Source organism: Ahaetulla prasina, chromosome 5 (genome assembly GCF_028640845.1).
Source record: "Ahaetulla prasina isolate Xishuangbanna chromosome 5, ASM2864084v1, whole genome shotgun sequence".
NCBI classification, from domain to species: Eukaryota; Metazoa; Chordata; class Lepidosauria; order Squamata; family Colubridae; genus Ahaetulla; species Ahaetulla prasina.
The window spans coordinates 63,948,407-63,971,717 of record NC_080543.1 but is presented as its reverse complement, the minus strand read 5'-3'; the positions used below and the strand labels follow the sequence as shown (position 1 = coordinate 63,971,717).

Below are 23,311 nucleotides of genomic sequence, written 5' to 3'. Positions count from 1 at the left end.
TAAATTTGATAGCCACTCATATATAGAAAATAAAGACATAATGGTGATCTGTAATTGTAAATCTGGAGTTGCTCTGTATTTCTAACATTGAACTATAATCTCTTTTATTGTTGTCCAAACCTGATAAATCTGTAATTCATTTTGTAATATTAGATACCATATTCTTGGTTATAGAATTAAAACCGAAATTCACATTTTTAAACAATATTACTCTTTTTACCACTACACTAACAAGCTTAAAGATATTAAATACAAATTGATTAGTAGCATAATTCCAAATAATTTGAGTAGTGCCTCATCTGTTTTACATTTTGTATCATAATTATTACATAAGGGATATGTTTAGCTAAACATAAAGAAGAATCTTTTGCTGTATCATATTGGTTCAGTTTTATTTTACAATTGTAATAAACATATCAATGTTCTTTTATTATTAAGGCTCAATTATTGTTAAAATTAAAAATGATAATTATTAATGACCCATAGTAGTTGATTTGTTAATATGGGTTATTCTGACTTTTTATTTCAGAGTTCTTCCAAATGATTAATATTCAGCTTAATGGTAGGCTTTAATTGTTTATAAAAATAACAGAACTCTTCAAGATAATTCCATTATTGATATTTACTCAGGAGTTTTAGTCATTTCATATGGGCCAAAGTGCGAAATCAAGAAAACTTTTCATAATTTTAGATATTCCAATTTTATTGGCAATAAAGTAATCCACCGTATCAGTATCACCCCCTACATCCCCCCCCAAAAAATATAAGACTATGCGAGAGGATAAATTTGAATAAGGACTGAAATTATACTTCCATCCTGGTATCTTCAAATATATCTTGCAATCTTCAGTGCAAGAACACGCAATAGAGTTATGGTTGAAAATAGAGCCAAATCATATCAAAGCAGTCACACAATAATCATGCCAATAATTATTTTTTGATTTGATCCTTAGATTGGAGAAAGAAAATGAAATAAAAATATATCCAAAAATTAAACTGAACTTGGGATGCTTGCCTCAGCATCATGTGATAGCTGTAATTTAGGTAAAGAATCTAGGGGGTTGTCTTATTAAAAAATAAATTCAGCACCTTATCTGCCTGAAATAATGCAAAGTTATTAACATAGGACTGTCTATATAACCTTCTTGAAATATTAATCATTTTTACAATATTTTTCCACAAAAGCTCAATGCATTTTTAATTATCTAATTATATAAATTTTTCAGCTTTGAAAAGATATACAGGTAGTCCTCAAATTACAAGCCTAATGGAACCCAAGTTTTCTGTTGCTAAGTAGGACAGCTGTTAAGTAAATTTGGTCCCATTTTACAACCTTTCTTGACATAGTTGTTAAGTGAGTCACTTCAGTTGTTAAATTAGAAATATGGTTGTCAAGTGAATCTGGCTTCCCCATTGACTTTGCTTATCAGAAGGTTACAAAGACAATCACATGACCCCAAGACATTGCAACCATTATAAATATGAATCAGTTGCCAAGGGTCTGAATTTTGATCATGTGACCATGGGGATGCTGCAACAGTTGTACGTGTGAAAAATCACTTCAGTCACTTTTTCAGTGCTGTTGTAACTTTGAACGGTTACTAAATGAACTGTTGTAAGTCGAAGACTACCTGTATTACATGTACAAATGAAGAACATTTCCTTGGTATAATTATTTCCAAATATCTGAAAGAAATAAAAGTAATAATTAAATATCACAAATTTTCTTTTTTTTAAAAAAGTAACTTTTATTATAGATTTTTTTTAACAGAACAAAAGTGATGCAAATTTTAGAGCCAGTTTGGTGCAGTGGTTACTGGCTTAGAAACCAGAAGACTGTGAGTTCTATTCCCACCTTATGTATGAAAGCCAGCTGGGTGACTTTAGGTCAGTTGCTTTCTCTTAGCCTGAGACACTTCAAAGATTATTGTTGTGGGGAAAAATAGGAGATAATATTATGTATCTTTGCTACCTTACATTATTTGAAAATAATGCAGGCAGGATTAAAAAAAAGAAAATAAATGAAAGTGATAAATAAGAAAAAAATGAAAAAGAAAGAAAAAGTAAGAAAGAAAGATTTAAAGGACCAGCTTCTGCTTTACTTTAAAGCAATTGTAAATGCATTTTTTTTATCCTCTCTTTAAATGTATTTGTCCCTTCTTTCATATTCTATTCTTTTTAATCATCAAACTCATAAATCATACTTCTATTTTTTTTCAGCAAAAAGTCAATAAAGGTTTCTACTCACTAACAAAGGTAGTTATTGTCTTTTCCCCAATAAAACAAGTCAATTTTGCCATGTCTGCAAATTCTATCTTCACCAACCATTCCTCCATTGTATGTACTTCAGAGACTTTCAAATATCACAAATTTTCAAAGAAACATCAGTGGAGATCTGTATTGTATTACAAGATCTGCACTGGTTGCAAATTACCTGCTGGTATTGAACTTTAAATATCCAAACATATTAGAATTTGATTTTCTGGAAAAATCTCCTCACCTGCTATGAATTACCCATTACTTCGGCTGGCAGGAGAGGCTCTTTTAAAGAACCAGAAACTTGATTACTACATATAAATGAAAACTCCTTGCTTATGAAATATGCCATCCATTCTTATTGTATGGTTATATAACTTCAATACTATGAGAAAAAAATGCAAATGTTAATTCTGTTTTGAATTGCTTCATCCTGCTTTATTGTCAAATTAAAAATAAGTGTGAAGTTACTTTTAATAACTACATGAAAAGTTTACAAGAGTTGAGTGCCCTCATATATTTTAAGTGGATTTCCATATTGAGTATTTTGTTCAATGTATTCTTTAGAATCAAACAAGTATTCTTACACAAAATAATTAGATGTCGTATACAATAATGTAGCATGTTTCTGTAGCAATTTAAAAATGGTTTATAATTAAAAAGCCTAACATGGCCATTAACTCTGGATAGTTTGTATTATCTGATCTAAAGCTTCTAGGTTTGAATAATCTTTCTTTCCTTGTACTACTTAAATAGCCCAGCAGTTTGGATGTGGTTTTGGAAACATTTGTTTTTAATCTATATACATCTGTATTAAACCAAATGATACACATCCTTAAGCCAATATATTAGGCTTTGTTTAAAATTATTTTTATATTTTTAAATTAAGCTCCTCTAATGTGTTAAAGTGAGCATGTTCCTTTTAATGTAACTTTTCACTATTGACTTTTACATTTGTATTTGCTCTTAGCTTTTTCATCTAAACCAACTGGCAACATTAGATATTTATAACTGAAATATACTGACAATCTAGTTTCCAAGGTAGAATTCTGTATATTTTACATAATTGCATGAAATTGTTTTCTACTTCTAAGTAATAGAAAAATGTATATGTCATCCAGGTCATAGATATGCTTTTTCAAGAGGCAAATGGACTTTCTTGGTTTTGTTTGAAGACGTTTCACTTCTCATCCAAGAAGCTTCTTTAGCTCTGACTGGATGGTGGGAAATAGAAGGATTTATAGTCCTTGTAGACAGCTGGTCATTTGCATTCTTTTAGAGAGTCACCTGTACATTTATTTGTGTCATCAAGGTTACTTGAGTAGTGCAAATGGGTCTGGAACCTTCTTGGAACTATTGAAAGGACTGTGTCCTAGACTCGAGATAGATGATGTTATATCTCCCCACCCTCTGTTGAGAGAAGGCTGTTCAATTTTGACACAGATGGCCTCTTTGACCCCTCTTTTAAACTAGCAGTCCTCTCTGTCCAAAATGTGGACCTCGCTGTCCTCAAGAGACTTTTGTCTTTTAAATGCAGATGGCTACAATGCAGCGAGCCATGTGCAGATCTGTACATTGGGGAAACAAAACTTCATAAATGCATGGCACAACATAGGAGAACAAACCCATCAGGACAAGTAATACAAACCCATCAGAACAAGCCTCTTGAAAAAGCACCTTTGGGACAAGTAACAGAAAACAATTTCATGTAATTAATTTCAAATATTTTGCAATAAATAAGTCTACTATTTATTAATAATATTTCTATGTTGTAACATATTCCATGTAAAACTCTGAGAGAAGCTGGCTGAATACTGTATAAAGTACTTCCTTCTTCTAGGCACATTCTCCTCAGCAGGAGAAAATAGGATAAATTCTTTCAAGTAGTCATGCTAAAAACAGTGTGTTCAGGCTATCAGAATTCCTACCATCCATTCAGGTTACAATCCCCCCCCCCTTCAGAAGATTTTTAGATCACATTCTTTTCAACAAGCATTTCATTAATGACCATATTCCATTTATATTGTAGAAAATACAATGAAACGAATATTTTATTGTTTATGTTAATTGTTAATGTTTATTTAGATAAGAAGCAATTACAGATACTGGCTGAACTTGAGATTTATTTCAATCATTTGGGAGCTGACTTTTGGCACAGAGACAATGAACTCATAATCCAATGACTTACTGTTCAGCATTGGGAATATACTATGTATATAAGACTTCTAAGTATTTAGAATTCTGCACAATTAATCAATACCGACCAATCATGTATCAACATGGTTTCAATTTATTGATATACTGTATGTATGTCTGCAAATATATATTTTGTATGTTTTTGTTTTTCCCCTTTTATAATTTTGTGTATTTTTCTTCTTTTTCTTCATTTTTTGTATTTGTTAATAATAATTGTTTAGGAAACAGATACATTATTTTCAGTCTTAAAATAATTCAAAAGTTTTCAGTAATATATTCCAATGAGTTATGATTCAATCAGTTATCCATCTAATTCCTTTAACCCTTGACTTATGTCCATTCAGTGACCATTCCAAATTATGATGGCACTGAATCAAGGAATCTACGAGCCATGTCCAAAATTAAAGTCATTGCAGAGACCCTGCAGTCATGTGTTCAAAATTCAGGCACTTGGCAGGCTACCCACACTTACAACTGCAAGGGCACTTCATCTCCCACTACCAGTCTATTTCCCTGATCTCTGCCATTTTGGCCATTGCCTCTCTTCATTCTGCTGTCCTAGCTGACCTTTGCCATCTTCTTGCTCCATCACTGACTCCCAACGCCAGAAAGTCCCTTTGCATTGTACTGTTGGGTTGGGCTGGGCTGGGCTTTGGCTTTGTTTTGCAACTGAATACCAGCCCAACCCAGCACAGCCCATTCTGGCCCAAGAGTGGGATGCAGAACAGCTTTCTGGTATGCTGCACTCTAGGGTTGCTTTTGGTTAATTTGCTTTCCACACAGTTGAAAGCAGCCTAAGCTGATCCAAGAGCAGCCTTTCTGATGCATTGTAGTTCTGGGGCGGTTTTGCCTTTTTTTTTTTGGTTAGACCAGGCATACTTTGCCAACAGTGGGAGTAAGAAAATAGCGAAGATCACCTGGGGTGACAAGAACACAAAGTGGCAGGGTTCTTGGAATGCAGATTAGTGAAATCAAGTGTGGCAGGAATTGGGCAAGAGAACCTGTGGCTTCCCAGAATGTGGCAAGAAGCCCCAGAGCTGTGCAGTTCTGGGACTGCTCGCCACATTGCAAGGCAAAGGTGCAGGCAGCCAAGGGGCAGAGTGGGTGGGGGGGAGGATATAGGTAGTGGTGGGCATTGGAGACACTTCCTTATCTTACTGAGGGGTGGAGCTGGAAGGGATCAAGTCTGGAATGGCTTTGCTTGGGGTGGACCCTCAATTAATGACCCATAATTCTAGGTTAACCATGGCAACTGGGATTGTTGGAATTCTGGTCACTAAGCAATATGGTCACGTGGCATCTTGCTTTATGACTACATTTATTTAGTGATGGAAATTCTGGTCCCAATAGTGGTCATAAATCAAGGACTACCTATATGGAAGCCTGTTATAAAAATATTATTATCACTCTAATGCAGTAATATCACTGTTCCTTAATTGATACAAAAGAGCAAATTATGGTTTACAAAAACTAGGAGAGATGAAATTGACATATTCAGAGTAAGAAGTAAGAGGAAGTGTATGGTTTGTTCAAACATTTTCCAAGTGGCAAACTAGTTTGTAGAACTGAATCATAAAGTGAAAAATTACTCTGCATGTATGTGTGTGTGTGTGTGTGTGTGAATGCGCATATGAAGTAACGTTTACATTCTATGCATCTTTAGTACCAGAGATAGAAAACAAAGACTAGATAATTACATTTTATAATATATCAAAAAACTAAATTACAATATACATAAAGGCAATGGCTATGATCTATGAATTGTTGACAGTTCATACAGTAACCTCAGGAAAGACTTGTTTAAAATGTTACAAAAACCAGAAGATTTCTGAGTTTGGAGCAATTTTTTACATACAATATATTTTCATTAGTCAATGTATATTAACACTATGTATATATATATTTATAAATATATAAATATATATGTATATTTTTCTCCTAGAAGCACTAAGCTATAAACACCTAGCCTGATGACGACGAATGGGATTTCGTTGAAACGTCTCCAAGACACTTCCAATTTTACGTGGGAGAAAACCCGAATAACCAAAGACCTACATACAAACACCTGCGAAAACCTCAGAAAACACACACTATGTATATATTCATATAGCATTAATGTTCCATTAGTTTATATATAAAAGATACTTTATTTTAATATTGGACCTACAGGTACTCCTTGACTTATGACCATTCATTTAGTGACTGAAATTATAATGGCGCTGAAAAAAGTGACTTAAAGTGACAAGTGGATAGAGTGTTATGATATAACTATGAGAATAACGGTTATAACTAGGCTGTACAAGATTATGTATATTTAAAAGAGACTACATTGTATAATTATGAGAACAATGGTTATAATCAAGCTATATAATACTATGTATACTTAAAAAGAGACTTGATACAAATAGTACACTGTTGTTGTAGAAATAGAAATGTGATGTATAATAAAGGAACATGTATAATAAAAAAATAATTTAAAAAAAGAAGAAAAAAGTGACTTTTGACTGTCTTCACACTTATGACTGTCACAGTGTCCCTGAGGTCACATGATCATCATTTGTACCCTTCCCAGACAGCTTTTAACATGCAAAGTCAATTTGAGATTTAATTCATTGACATGCAAAGTCAATTGGAGAAGCTTACTTCATTTAATGACTGTGAAGATTTGCTTAATGATTATGTCATAAAATTGGGCATGAATCACTTAACCATCTTACTCAGTGGCAGAAGTTCTAGTCCTAATTGTGGTCATAAGTCAAAGACTACTGTAATCATACAATTCAGATGATTCTTAAAAACAGAGTAATAGCTTTTCTAGAATTTCCTCCTCTCTCCATAAAACACACTTGTCATAATTAAGATCTAAAATTAGTAATAGCTAGTTGTAGTACAGCGATATAAGTAAATAGCACTTGAAAAAAATAAAATTTTATTTCTCTATAATTGTTAGAAGTCTGAGATTGTTAAGAATAATCAAAGTGAAAATATATTAATAAAAAACAAATAAAATCAGGAAAATATATGGACAACTCTAATTTTATTTCTACACTTTAATTTAAAATCTTCACATGCTACTGAATGCAAATTAGTATAAATTTTTCATTTTTCAAAAGTTTTTGCAGTAAGAAGACTTTGAGTATGAGGCTGTCTGAGAAACACATGAAATTAATATTAATCTTAAAAAATATTATTTTTATAAAAAATGAATTGTCCAAATCTAAAACCTGCTATGAATAGCATAGCTTTTTTACTGGATACTGATTACTCATAAATATTTTATCCTCTTTCTAATGCACTCAGAAAAACAAAACTGTGATTAACGCACCTCCAAAATGCTTAGTCTAAGGATTTTATTTACAGCTTCAATTTACTGCCCATGCTCTGAATTAAAGCTTTTGGAGTTAATAAATATTTTAATAATTTTGGAAGTTTCAATTGCTAGAGTTAAGAATAATCCTTTTATATATTTTTCTGTTTACAGCTGGGTTTTTAGTGCTACATCACGGATGCATCATGTACTGACCCTGCCCCCACCCAGTTTAGCGAAGGGGAAAAGTCCCGATACATCACATGATGCCACTATGACGACGTCAGTTTGATACCCACCCCGATCTATAATATGACTCCAAAATGGCAGTCACTGTGTGTGATAGTATGATGTATTTTTTACAGCATTCAAACAGCATTTTAAAAAAAGTGTAAATATGAAAAATAAATTGCATGCTCAATGTTTCTGTCATTATTGTGAGATCTGTGGTTGGGAAAGTTATCCAGGTATAGTCTGCACTGTGAGTAGGGATAGCAAAATAAGTTTTTTTTTAATAGATAAAGGTTAAGATTTGCCCTGTTCAGTCATTTCAGACTCTAGGGTAGGGGTCAGCAACCCGTGGCTCTGGAGCTGCATGTGGCTCTTTTATCACTCTGCTGTGGCTCCCTATTGCTGGTCGGCTCCACAATTGATAGGGCTTTCAGTTAGGATAGGTAGAGGAAAAAGGATGCCGTGCTAGGAGGAGACTCTATGGTGGGGGAACTGGACTTCTGATTGGCTCCAGAATTGAATGGCGGCTTCCAGTTAGGATCTTTGTGGCTCTTTGAGTGTTTAAGGTTGCTGACCCCTGCTCTAAGGGGTGGTGCTCATCTCCATTTCTTAGTCAAGGGAGCCAGCATTGTCTAAAGACATTTCCATGATCATTTGGCCAGCATGACTATATGCCGAGGCACACGGAATGCTGTTACTTAATTAAAACCCTGTTGTATAATTATTTGTAACTATTTACGTTTAATATCATTTTAAACAAATATCAAGATACTCATCTTCATACCTTCAATTGTAAAATAAATTTAAAAATGCCATGATTAGCTTTTTTTCAAGATTAATCTATCCCTATCCATTAAAATGACTTTTTAATGGATAGGCATATTTGTATAGGCATATTTGCATTTGCAGCCATATTGCACTGTAACTTAAATGTACTTCTGGCAAGCCAACTTTTTTCAAAATTATAGAACTCCAGTTTTTTTAAAAAAAGAAAAGTATATAAATGCGTATATCTGTGCATTATGAATCTATACTGTATTTTATCAGAATCTATACACAGGAACAGTTGATATATTTGAGCATGCAATATTTTAAAGTATGGCATCACTTACATAATATTTCTCCCAGTGTGTTTGCTAAGTAGGAAAAACATCCTTTCTTAAAATGAATTTAAGCATAACAAATCTAACAAAGCATTATATTATACATCCATAGTTTCTTAACCATAAACCACTCAAAAATAAACAACTGAAAACTTTTATATTGGTAATGAGGTAACAGAAATCTTTGGTTTAATTGCCCTTTTGGAAAAGGTGTTTCAAATAGTTTACAGTGAAGCATTAATATTTAGATACTATGAAATTATAGAGCTTTAAGACATCGTTTTGAGTATATTTAAAATATAATTGCATTTCAATTTGTTTAAATTTGCTCCAGACGAATGTCTTCAGTTTATTATGGCAGCTTTTGAAGTTGTACATAACTACCCTGTTTTCCCCAAAATAAGACATCCCCTGATAGTAAGCCAATCGGGCTTTTGAATGCATGACAATAAGGCCAAGCGCTTATTTCAGGGTTCAAAAAAATATAAGACAGGGTCTTATTTTCAGGGAAACACGATAGATCATGAGCTGTTTCTAATATTTCATATTATGATGTTTTCTTTAAAACTAATCTCTGGCTACTTAATTTTGTAATGCTCTATTTCTGTATTACAAAATTTTGCTCCATCAAATAGGATTAATTTATTAAAATAGGGTAAGTTAAGATACAGGTAGTCTTCAACTTATGACCAGGTATTTATTGATTATTCAAAATTATGACCTGCTTTCAAAGTTATGATGGCTGCATTCCCCCCCCCCCTTTGGCCCCATGATTGCATTTTGGATGCTTGGCAATTAACTGCAATGACTTATAACTGCAAATCTGAGCTCAATTCTGTTCATAAGTCAAAGCCTGTCTGTGCAGTGAATTCCTACTTCCTACAATAAAATAAACAGCCGCACATTCATTGAATATACAATAATATGGAATACTCTAAAATTGTAAATATTTTCAAAAGTTTAAATGTGACAAAAAATAGCACCAATAGCTCAGGTCAACTTTCCTAATCTACCTTCAGATGTTTTGGCTACATCTTTCATGAACTTCTGGTTAAGAATAATGGCAGTTATAGTTCTAACGTATCTGTTGGATACCCAATTAAGGAATGTTACAGATGGATTAGACACATTTTTAAGTAATTTGTCTTTGGATGAAATATTATTAGGAAAAACTGGCAGGAGACAAGTAACTACAACTATGTCAGCAAGACCAACTTTTACTGTATTTCTCATAACTATCTTTTCCACCTTCTTGCTTCTTTTATTAGGTTCTTCCTGCAACCTAAGAAAATTTTGCCTTGTAGATTCCTCTAATTCAATTTTTCCAAAACTGGATCCTTCCAGGTGTCCTGTGCACATTTTCCATCAGTCTCATAGAGCAGCAGTCCCCAACCTTTCAGGCTTTGCAGATTGGCCGGGGGGGAGGGGGGAGAGGAGAGGGGATTTTTACTGTCATTGTACATGCAAAAAGATATATTTTTCCAAGCCACTTGGTAGTAGACATCGAAACTTGTATTGGATAGAGCGCTTTAGTCCTTTTTCTAATATAACTGTTTGTATATGTGTACTTGTGTGTGTAGATATACACATGGACACTGTGCAGTCAGGGTCCATAAATTAGTCACAGGACATTTTATTAATAAATTTTTCTTCCAGAAAAATATTGTTGTATTTAGGAATATTCAAAGGTAATTAAGTGAGCAAGGAAGTGTTCAGAAGAAAATAGCAATCAACTGAAACATTTAATGTAATTTATATAATAAATTATGGGGATCTGACTTTTAGTATACCCTGTATATGTGTATTCTTTTTATGATGGAATCTGTATCCTAAAAATAAATCCCAGTAAAATGGACCTCTTTCTGAGGACAAACCTTATTATTCCTTATTATTTCCAATATCCTAGAAAATATGCATATTATATAATAAAAATGAATATATATGAATGCCTTTAAACAAATTTGGTACTTTAAGGATTATGACTAGAGTGCAATATCACATTTTCAAATAAATTACTTGCGTTTTTCAATTTTTCTTTTGCTATTTCATTGAGAATCTGGTTTGTTGGTCAAAATAATTTTAGTAGCACTAGTTAGTATTTTGCAATATATGATCACATTAAATAGTCAGCATTTTCACTGGATGCATTTACTATTTTGATTTGTTTTATTGTTCCTCAATGTTAGCTCTGGCTCGTTAATCAATCTGAGCTTATTTTAATATTAAAAATCCTGCCATATCATTGCATCTTTTCAGCAAACCTTTTTATGAAGCAATCAGAATTCATTGTCCAGATTTTTAAAAAAAATTATTTCAATTATCTTGCCCAGATGTGTTATTATTCAAGCTTGTTTTTAATTATCCCATGACCTAATTATCATTATTAGTTTTGCTTTATTTTAGACATTTATGTAATATTTAATGAACTGATGTAATGAATATGAAATAGCAACAATACAGTAGGTGGATAGAACTACTCCTTTGTTCCGTTATCTTTGTTGTAAAATTGGTGTGCGTAATCTAAGAGCACAGGCAGAAACAATTTTCCAGAAAGCAATAACATTCAGCCATGAGCAGGCAGTTAATTTTAAGACTGAGAAGAAAGCAAGTAATTCATTACCTCACATGAAGAAGATTGAGTGCGATAACTTGGCACAATCTTGAAGGTGATGCTTCCTCTCATTTCTCTCTGGAGAAAGAAGAAGTATTTGTTGTTGCAAAAACTCAAAACAAATAAATGGAGAACGCAAAACTCTCTAATATTTTAACAAAATCATAAAATCTATGGGTTTATTTCTGAAATTTAGTTGCCAGATATCAAAAGGAATCAAAATACACTCAAAAAAAAAGTTCTGTATGAAACCAAGCTGAAGTACTTGTATAATAAGGTTAGTAGTCTAGAGCATAGCATATTTGGTAGTAGCAAGCTGGTTTTTTATTGCAGTTTTATCATGTTCCCTCTAATTTGTAGATACTTTAGCAACAAAGACATTAAGCCATTTTTAATACATAAGTCATTGGTAAAGTACAACCTTGCTAATGAAATGCCATGAACTAAAATGTCTCAACAAATTACCCTTTTTAAACAGAAACTAAACTACTGAAGACTATTTTTTAAATTCACATAGCAATTCAACAAAACTTGCTGAAAGCAATCCATTATTCCTTTTGTGGAAAAAAAGTTAAATCAACCTGGATTCCAAGAATGGGATTACTTTATGGACAAATACATGCATGTCAGAAAAAGATAACAAGGATAATTAAATCAGACAAAATGAAAGCTGCTTAACAGAATGTTCTGAAAATACTCTTCTTCTTGTCCTTGGTACGGTATTACAATGTGGAGTATGTTCTAGAATGTTATAAATGAAAACAGAACTCCTGTTTTCAACAAAATGTGAAGACTAATCTATGTAAAAATCAAACTCAACAAATATAATCCAGATTCTACAATTGTTGAAATTGTAATTTAATTAAATAGTCAAGTATTATTACTTAATATTTGTCAAACTTTACCTCTTAGTTAATGAACACTGATTGACTGTACTGACAGTCAATTATTATTTTTATTCCTCTTTTTAAAATATTATTTGGAGTTCATGCCAATTTAAAAGAAGAGAGAGGATCTGATTCCTGGTTTATATATATAAAAAATGATATACAAAGGAAGAAAAGTTGAAAAAAAAAAGAAAAGCATCATCAATTTTCCAGAATATTTCTTTCCATAAACTAAGCTTAAATTTAGTTTAATTTGGACTAATATTCTGTTGGTATTGCTTTTGTGACTTTCTGGCTGCTGATGGAATAAGAACGCGCTAAACATTAACTCCTTTGGGGGAAAATGTGGGCATATTGTTCACAGCCAAACACAGTAATGGGTTCAAAGGAAATATTAAGGCTGTTTTTACCAAATTCCAGGATAATGTTCATCCTGCTGATGAGAACATGGGGTATAGAATATAGAACATGGTATAGAATGTCAGAATGCAGGCAGTTATGTGCACTTGAGCAGTATTTTTATACCTTTGCTCTGTGAATTATATTGATTGTCATTTTACTTCCGAATCCAATTTAAGGTGTTAGTTTTAACCTTTAAAGCCTTTTATGGAATGGGACTGGGCTATTTGAGGGACAGCCTCTCCCCAGTTATTTTAGCCTACCCATAAATCAGGAAGAGAAGTCACACTGTGGGTACCAAAAGCTATAGATCTGGTGGGTTTCAAGAGACAAGATTTCTTTGCTATGATGCTCACTTTATAGAACATTCCTCCCGCCCTCATCCCAAATTTTTTTTTTATTAGCTTCACCCATTCAACATTATGGAAGGCTCTCAAGACCAGGCTATGTCATCAGGCCTGGTATTCCGGGGAACTGGAGAAATGCTCAGATGGCTCCATTGATGCCATGTTTATCTTCTCTTTGCCTAAAGGTTTATATATTTACTTTTATGTTATTTATTTCTTAATGTAGATTTTTACACTTTTAAATATATATCATTTTTGTATTTGTGGTTTTTATCCAATTGTGTGATTTTGGTTAGAAAAGTGGTAATACAAATTAGATAAATAAATCAACCAAAATGGAACTATGGGACAAAACTATGAACTAGTGACAGATTACTGCTAATGAGTCATATATTTCCAGAATACTGGTTTATCTTTTAATATAAATACTGCCAATATCAGGTTAATGTTGCTGATATTTTTCAGAGGCATAAAATGGAGTCTTTTTAAAAAGTTATACCATAGGAGTTCTTAATTTTTAACTTGAGCATGAGTATGATACAAACCATCTTCATACATGGTCCATCTTGTTCTATTTGAAGAATTAAATAAAACAGAAAAGAAGAGGACCAAAGCTATGGAGTGTCTTAATATTTGAGAAAGGTTTTCAGCAAAACAAGCAATCTGAAAAAAACAAGATCCAAGCATTATTAATCAATGCTAGAGGTATGCATAGCTGTATTTCGAGTAATATTTTGAATTGCTGTGTTTCAGAGGTTAAGTAGCATTTAACTCATACTAAAAGCAAAATGAATCAGATAAAAACTTTTTACATGCTTACAAGCATTTTCTGAAGTTGTTCCACTGTTTGATTTGCCACACTAATTCCATTTATTTCCCGAATTTCATCCCCTACATGAAGTGTACCTACAGAAGCAGTAACACAAAATGGCACAATTATAAACTATTCTATTATTATCCCACATATCATTTTATATGCATAATTAAATATTGTGAACAATTAGAATTTTCTCAAGCTATGTGAATAAGAAATTTTGCAAACTTAAAAAATCACTAGAAGTCTAGTTACATAATCATGAACATGTTCTGCTACATTCAATAGGAATACTCCCACTTAATTTTGAATAAAATTGTAGCTCTAAAACAGGGCTGTCAAACTCAATTTCATTGTGGGTGGCATCAGCATTGTGGCTACCCTCGGGGTCACAGCTGACTGGTCATAGCTGACTGGGCATGGCTTGGGTGTGTGTGCGGCCAGTTCAACATCGCTTGCATGGACCGGGTGGTGTTGGGGAGGGAATTCAGGGGTGTCCTGCAAGTGGGTGGGAGGCTCGTAGAACAGGATGATGTGAGGCGACGCAGGGACGGGGATGCTGCTGCCACAAGGCAATGCAGGGGGTGGGGTGCCTGGTGCTAGTAACTGTTGGATAATGCGCACTCACCGCCCTTTGTGCGTGGGGCTGATGGTTTCCAGCAGCAACTGCAGCCTGCTACCCCTCAGCTAGCATACTTGGCAGCTCCGGAGCCTGCTCTACTGGGCTGGACATCCCAGAAGCACAGACGGCAGCAGTATCAGCAGAACATGGGGGGAGACATGTGATGCGGACTGCTGGATGTACTTACTCCGTCCCACTGGTTTTGCTTGTGGCTGGAGAGGTCGCCGCTGGTCATCTTCTCAGCTCCCTCATGGGTCTTGCCCTTGACCTATGCATGGAGCAGGTTCCCCTCATGCACCCGATGCACTTTGACCCCATTGCGAGCTGTCACTGCCACCGCTTGGCAAACCTGCCACCACCCCTCAGCAGACCCGCCCGGCCCAAGGAGGTGAAGAGGCCAGCTAGAAAGCCTGAGTAGAGGGGTAGAACACACCCAGGTCCATCAGGCAAAAGTTGGTCACTGCAAATGGGAAAAGTCAGATTCCCATTGGTGCCATGGCCGCCCAGGCCCAGTACAGATAGGGAAGAGGTACACGATCCTCGCTGGGCCTGAGCGGCCATGGTGCCGATGTGGATCCGGTTTTCCCTGCTCACAGTGGTTGACTTTTGGCTGCTGGACCTGGGCATGCTCTACCACCTCTACTTGGGCTTTCTAGCTGGCTGCTTCATCTCCTTCGGGCTGGGCAGGCTTGATGCTCTGGGCGGCGATGGCAGAGCCCTAATGGACCTGCGCAAGCTGCTGACGACTTCAGTGGTGGCAGTGGTGCTGAGGTACATCAGGTGTGCAAGGAGAACACAGTCCATGTGCAGGCCAAGGGCGAAGACTGAGGATGACTGAGGACCAAGATGACCAGCGGCGACCTGCTCTCCAAACGTAAGCAAAAACAGATGGGGCAGAGTAGGCAGATCGATAGTGTCTGGCAGCAGCTGCCCCACCCCAACCTCACCTGGTCTCGGCCCACTGCAAGAGGCATATAATCCACTCTGCTGGATGTGCCGGGCAGCCGCCTGCCCGTTCTAGCATTTATATCCCGCCCTTCTCCGAAGACTCAGGGCGGCTTACACTATGTTAGCAATAGTCTTCATTCTATTTGTATATTTATATACAAAGTCAACTTATTGCCCCCAACAATCTGGGTCCTCATTTTACCTACCTTATAAAGGATGGAAGGCTGAGTCAACTTTGGGCCTGGTGGGACTAGAACCTGCAGTAATTGCAGGCAGCTGCTGTTAATAACAGACTGCATTAGCAGTCTGAGCCACAGAATTTGGGGTTTTCATGAGCCATAATCATAAAAATTATGACAAATCAAGGCGTGAACTATCTCGCTTTGGATGTAATGAGTCTATCTCATATATTAGTTTCACCTTTTAAGAAGTTGCATTACTGAAATAAATTAACTTTTGCAGGATATTCTAATTTTTTGAGTTTCACCTTTATTCTTCTCTCTCTGCGTTTATAATATCTAGATACTATCAGAAAAAAGTGATAACATTTAAGAGGTTTTATTTCTTGTAAACTTTGACCAACAGCTTTTGTTAGTAATAACTGGTATTATGTAGGTATTAGGAAAAAGGCAAATAACTTCTTATCTAGGCAATAAGTTGCAAAGAATTGGTGAATCATGAACAAGGTATACTGAGAATAAAGCAAGAAAGAGAATACAGATTCCATAAGACATTGTTAACAAATGAAGGGACAGGAAGAAAAATGGGTAGTTTCTTTCCAAAGGAATATTAACTCAGGAATATCTACTCATAACAGTAGTGGGTTTCAAATCCCATTGCTACTGGTTTGTTCATGGGTGCGCTCATGATGCTTCTGCACGCATGATGCTTCTGCGCATGCACAGAGACATCTGGGCAGGTGGGCAGAGCCTCCCGCTGCTGCTACTGGTTCTCCCGATCCGGGGCGAACCGGTAGCAACCCACCACCGACTCATAGTATGATAATGTTTCAAGATTTCGATAGGAGATGTTTGTTTCCTCTTTTTAAGAGTAAGAACTGAAAAATGTACAGTATGGTTGGAAAGAAAGTAAAGCACTGAAAATATAATTAGCAAAGTAAGAAAATATACTGTATGAAATCAAATTGTAGTAATTGGAAAAAATGGATATTTCTGAAATAAAGAAAACTTCAGCATCTTAGGAAAAATGTGATTATTACTTCAAAATTTAAAGAAATAATATCAGTTTAGATTATATAGTGGTTACACCTATTCTGGGAGATGTCAACTTTATATAAGCCCTGTAATATTGAGATTTTTCTGGATCTTGTAAATTAAAAAAGATATGCTTTGTGTATGAAGAATATATTAAAAATAGGACAGTATTTGTCAATGGAACTTTTTGGGAAATGAAACAATACATATTAATGATACGGGTTACCAACGACATAAAAAAACTGCTTTGATTAGAGAACTGCAAGGCTTTTGACAGTTTCTCTATTGGAGATAATGCTCTTACTGATGGAGTAGTTCATTTGTTATCTTTTGTTAACAAAATATTTTAACCATTTAACTCTTACATTTGTAAATTGATTAAAACTATAGAGTATAGTATAATGTAAACAAATTTGCTGTTTTTAATTAAGCCTTTGAAAAGCTTTACAGAATAGAACAGAAATTGAGAGATTATGGCATAAAGTGGTCATGATGGTCCCAGTGGTTATCAGCACACTGGTTACCATACCAAAAGAATCTTGGTACCCACTTAGAAAATCTATGCATTGACAAAATGTTTATCTATCGATCACAACAGGTTGCAATGCTTGAATCTGCACATATACTATGCTAATACATTATGACAGCCTAGGTTCTGTGGAAGAATTTAATGTTTATGAAGGCCAGATAAAGAACTAGCACCTGTGATCTCATATTTTTTTGTGTATATAATACCATGTTTTCCTGAAAAAAAAGACCCTGTCTTATATTTTTTTGAACCCCAAAATAAGTGCTTGGCCTTATTTTCAGGGAGGTCTTATTATTTTGGGGCACATGGAGCAAGATGGGGCTCCTCTTGCCGTCTTACTTGATTTCCAGCTCTGCGTTTAAATATTTTCAGGGAGGGCTTATTTTCAGGGAGAGGCTTATTTTAGCGCATGTGCTCAAAAGCCTGATTGGACTTATTATCAGGGGATGTCATACTTTCAGGGAAACAGGGTAATAATAAATTGTATTTGTCAATGTTAATGCTGCAAATAATTATTATACAGATAGCCACTGAGCTTTTTCAATTGTTGTGTAAATTGATGCACCAGTAATCTCTTGATTGCTTCCCGTAAAATATGTTCCTCAAAAGCATATCTAAATTAGTTGAAAATATTCCAAATGTATAAAAGTTGATGTTCAAAATTTCTTCCTTCTTTTCTGCAAACTTGGTAATCATAAAATCATCAACTAAAGAGTGGATTTTAAAAAATGCACTCTAATAGTGGGTAGCATCATTTCCTCTCCAGTATTCTATCTTTTTAAAGTTGTCTATCAAATATTGGAGCAGAATTGTTCCAAGTTGCCCAGAAGATAGATTCAGGAGCAAATGAGTTTAAATTCCAAGGAAGTAGATTTTAGTTGAACATTCAAAATTAATGCTTAATGAAAAGTTGTTCAGCAATGGAAAAGACCTCAATTAAGATACATATCATAAATGATCCCAACAAACCAAACATAGAGAGATTTTAAAGGCAAAGTATTGTCACATAATATTTTATTTATTTATTTTGGTAAGTCTACTCAATGTTCATATTTTCATTCAGCCATGTCACTATTCTGGAGTTAAGAAAACACTAGCTTTGAAGATACAAGATTCCCAAGTCTACTCTCATAATAAACCCATACATTTCTTGGAAAATGAATTATTTGCACCCTTCATGCTAGGTAACTAGTGATCTATATACTTTAGATGATATTGAGAATCTGTCCATCTTAACAAAACATTATTCAATTTTCTTTGCTTGTTGAACTATTGATATGTGACTTGAGTAATAGTAAGACTCAGAGATGCAAAATATTATATTATAGACAATATATTTGACACTAAATATTCTAATGTCATTTAGATTCCATGTCTGAAAATTTGGCTAGTATCATATAAAATTTGTGTTGTTCATTAACTTTTATATTTACGTTACCTTGCCTGTGAATCATTCCTCCATGCATAATTCTTGCTACAATGCAATGATTCAGTTCATTCATTTTTAAAGTGATTCCCTAATAAAAGAAATAAATTAATTTAGATAATCACAATAAGATTTTTCAGGCATTGATCCAGTTCAAGCATTTTAACATTCATGGAAGTAATCAGAGCTGTCTCAATTTACCACCACTATATCTATTAACATTTTGTTTCAATTCACAATGCGCTGCCCAGAAATCATATGCATACTTCTTTTATCATACCCCAAAGAAATACTTTATTACCTTATTTGCTCTTTAATAAATAACATTGTGAACTGTTGTACATAAATGTTTTAAAAAGCTGTAAGTGCTTCCAGAGAAGTTATTCAAACAGTAAGTAGCCTATGAATTAGAACATGCATCATCTTTTGAGAATGTGCAGGAGAGAAAAATTTCCAGTCTGTTGATGGAGGAAACACTGTTTAGGAGAAGGTGCTATCTGGATATAATACACAGGATACTGAGAAGAAATTTAAATTTCAAAATTAAAATTATTTATTCATATAGTTTGTATATTATTTCAACCTAACTGAATCAACCCTTTTCTCATATAATCTATATTAATTTAGATTTTTGGTACAGGCTTTTCTTTGGATTTTTTAAAACAAGGTTCCTTTTATTTGGCCAAGATAAATTGATAGTATTGCAAAAGATAAATTGTAAATTTGATATATGACTGGATATATCTTACTCATGTTTATAAAATTAAATAACAAAATTTATCTATTTACCATTGGTTCATCTGTGTTTTTTTGGAACTGAACCAATCGCACTCTTGTGACATTCTCCATGTCCATGTCTCCATTTATGCTTTCTGGAGAATCTCCATTTAAATATGGAGATGTGGGAGGTGGAGTAACTCTTAATGCTTCATCACTGTAAACTTCATGTGCCACTACATCATGAGTTTGGAGTAAGGCCTACACAAAAATATAATTTTCATATTTCGTTATCTTTTCTATTTTATTTAATACAAAGAAGCTTAAATTAATTATAAAGAGTTGAAAAACTTCAAACTATTCAACCATAGTTCAACCCAAACGTTCAGTTTTCTTAATAGTAATAACAGTACACTAATATTTCAATTATATATGTGATAGGCATTTATATACTACTACTCATGCAATCCTAGTCTACTAAAGAAAAGATACACAAAAAGGAACTGTGTCCTTGAACAAAAAAATGCTGATTCTCTGAAAGTGTCCGTTTTAGAAGGCAATTTTCTTTTTGCTTCTTAACTGCCACATATTTTAGCTGGGGAAGTTGGGAGGGGGTTGTTGTTGTAGCGGTAGAAAGTTAGTCATATTCTATATTCAAGGAATTGTGCCTGTGTCTGATGTAGACTGCCTGAAGACTGTATCCAATTGAGTGTGACGAGTTGATTGGACAATGTGATGAACTTGTGGGTGTGGAGCAGGGCTGTGAACTGTCAGCTGGGTGTGGAAAACCTGGAAGCTTTCAGTTTTGGGTTTTCCCAGCTGTGCCAACATGACATCTCTAATAAATTGGAACTTTGAGGAACCTCAAGCCTCAGAGCTTTATTTCGTTGAGGGTGTTCCTTGGAACCCTGACAGAAAGTCCTTTATTGTATTGAGTTTCATTGCGTGTTAAAAAGGTCTCCATAAATATGTAAGAGAATCCTTTCTTCCAAATGTATTCCTCTTCTATTTTCAGAGCATTCTTTGCTTCTGAAAGGTAACAGTTCAAAAGGAAAGTATGCTCTTCACAGTGTCTAAAATTACAATGTCTAAAATCACAACGTTCACTATGCAGAAGATAGCATGTTCATATTTATGTCTGGTAAAATTTCATCAAACCTATTTTCGGTATTCAATTCAATTCAATTTTTAGTATTTTCAATACTTACAGTATTCATTTTACTATTTATAAAAATGTTTCAGGAGTTAATGTAATTTCTAATTTTGGATTATTAATTGCAAAAATTTTCCATGTCATATGCAGTCACGCAAAGAAAGTTCTTCATTTATGATTCTTCGGAACTATTTACAATCAAAATTGTGGACTTAACATAATATGTTGTTGATTTAGTAAAATTAGCATAAACAAATTGACATGATTCAGAATCAATACAAAAAGGACCTGTTTTCCTCTTTGTGAAGGAAAACAAGGCAAGCTTTATTTTTCTAAAATTAAAGTTGAGCATATTGATAAAATAAAACTGTCAGACTAGAATCAAAGTCATGTTCCTCTTATTAGACTAAAGAATCAGAAGGTGAGTTCACTGAGTGAGAGTAGGCTATTTTGAAAGGATTGACTTAACAACTATGGAGTAAAATAATTTAAGTAAGAATTGACATTGCTGTGTAATGGAATACTGTAAGACTGTGTCATTAAACTGAAATCATTAAAGGATAAACACTCCCTATGATATTCTTAACTAAGATTTTATTTCTAATAAAATTTAGAATTCATAATTGGATTACAGCTTGAGCCATCTAAAATACCTGTGGAAATTCCAGTAAAAGAAGGGCCTGGCTAATGACAATAATCGTTATCTTTTTGGAGTTAAACACTTATTTTTCAAAGTTTATAAAATTACAGTATTTTTATTTTAACATACTGCCATATTTGATTTATACATTACTTTATTGTTATAGGACTCTGAAGGATGCATATAAATGTTTTAAATAATTTTAAAAACCTATAATATTTATAATGCATTTTCTATACCCATAATTAATATATTGCTGTTTCTATCCATCATCCATTGCAATCAATGGGAAATATCCATGCTAAAGATATTAGCTTCCTTAAGTCCAATTCAGTGTTGAGCATTGGGACAGAAATAATTTAACTATATGAACATTCAAAATTCATTCATTGAAATTCAATGAAAGGCTGTATATATTTCTGAGTAATTATCCCCTTCCTCACTTTCAGATAATTTTTTTCATGAATCTATTTTTTATGAGAAATATTAAAAATTGATATTGTAACAATTAGTTACCATGAAATGAGGTTGAGTTAAAATACGTTTAAGTTCTTTTGCATCACTATTTTCTTGGTAACATGAAATTTCTTCCAATACCTGTAATGCATAAGAGTAGATATATGAATAAAGTTCAGTAACAAATAAAATTCATATTTTTGAGCCATGAATTCCAAAAAAGTTGGAAAGAAGATTTTTTTTTCACTTCCCAGATCAGCTTATGCTGTAAGGAAGACTTTGATAAGCTAGTGAAGACAAAGCTACATCCATAGGAATAAATACAGTGTATATAAACCAAAAAAATAGGGCATGCAAGTTGTGGCAGTTGTAATTTCATTCACTGAAGATTGCAAAGGAGAGGTGAATACAGAGCAGTAATACATGGTAGATAAAAAAATAATCTATGGGTAGGTACCTGAGGCAAAAAGGAAATAAAGTTTGGAAGGGCAAACTAGCTATAAAGAGGAAAAAACTCAGGAAATGATAGAAATGTAAAGGAGGGAGATGATTGTTTGTTTGGGTTATCCACTGTCTCTTCACTTGTGAGACTATTGTTACTTTGCAAGAAGTGACAAGAAGTAAGCAAAAAATGTAAGAAACTGAGGTGGGAATGATTTCTTTGGTTCTAAACATCTACTTCATTAAAAATTATTTTTCTGAGTCAATTCTGATTCCTGGAACGTGTCTATATTAATCCCTGCAGTTTTCTGGGCAAGGCTATAGTCCTTTTTAGTGTTTAAAGTGAATATTAACCAATTGCCAAGCATTTAAATTTTGATTATGTGATCATGGGGATGCTGCAATGGTTGTGTGAAAATTTTTTTAAGTGATGTAACTTTGAATGGTCATTAAATGATCAATTGTAAATCAAGGACTATCTGTAACAAGAGACTATGGGTACAGGGAAATGGATGGTTAGAAATGTATGCACAGAATCTTGAAACAGATATGAGTATTTGTTTATCTCTTCAATTTGTTTTCTGTCTTTTACCTGGAAGATACTCAAGACAGATAAAAACAATGTTTTAAAAACAATGACATAGAAAAACATTAAATATGCTGAAACAATGAAACTGTTAAATGCTTTAACCTTAAAAATCCTGGCTAAATAATTCTTTTTTACTATTCTTCTAAAAGAAAAAAATAGAAGCTTATTGCAACTACTGAGGGGCTGTGCAAATATACAAACACATATACATGCATACATTTCATTTACAGATTTAAACTATTATTAAATTAGTAGATTATTAAATTTAAACTATTTTTAAAGTTACCTCTTTGGCTCTCTGTACAGCATCACTTGGTGGATTTCTGATTTGTGGTGAAGATTTTGTATTAATTTTGTCATAGAGCTGTAACAAAAAAGCACAACATAATATGAATATATTAAAAACACTTTACCAGCTTGTTTTG

General features: G+C 33.8%; 1 protein-coding gene across 1 annotated transcript in view; it reads right to left on the bottom strand.

Moving 5' to 3' along the window:
- Positions 1 to 23,311, bottom strand: part of CASK (calcium/calmodulin dependent serine protein kinase) — a 257,401-nt gene that overhangs the window by 49,928 nt on the left and 184,162 nt on the right. The window contains exons 12-17 of the mRNA XM_058186228.1: positions 23,173 to 23,250; positions 21,917 to 21,997; positions 19,680 to 19,868; positions 18,903 to 18,981; positions 14,158 to 14,243; positions 11,714 to 11,782 (exon numbers count right to left, since the gene is read on the bottom strand). Of these exons, the coding sequence (XP_058042211.1) occupies positions 11,714 to 11,782; positions 14,158 to 14,243; positions 18,903 to 18,981; positions 19,680 to 19,868; positions 21,917 to 21,997; positions 23,173 to 23,250 (582 nt within the window). The remainder of the gene's footprint in view (positions 1 to 11,713; positions 11,783 to 14,157; positions 14,244 to 18,902; positions 18,982 to 19,679; positions 19,869 to 21,916; positions 21,998 to 23,172; positions 23,251 to 23,311) is intronic.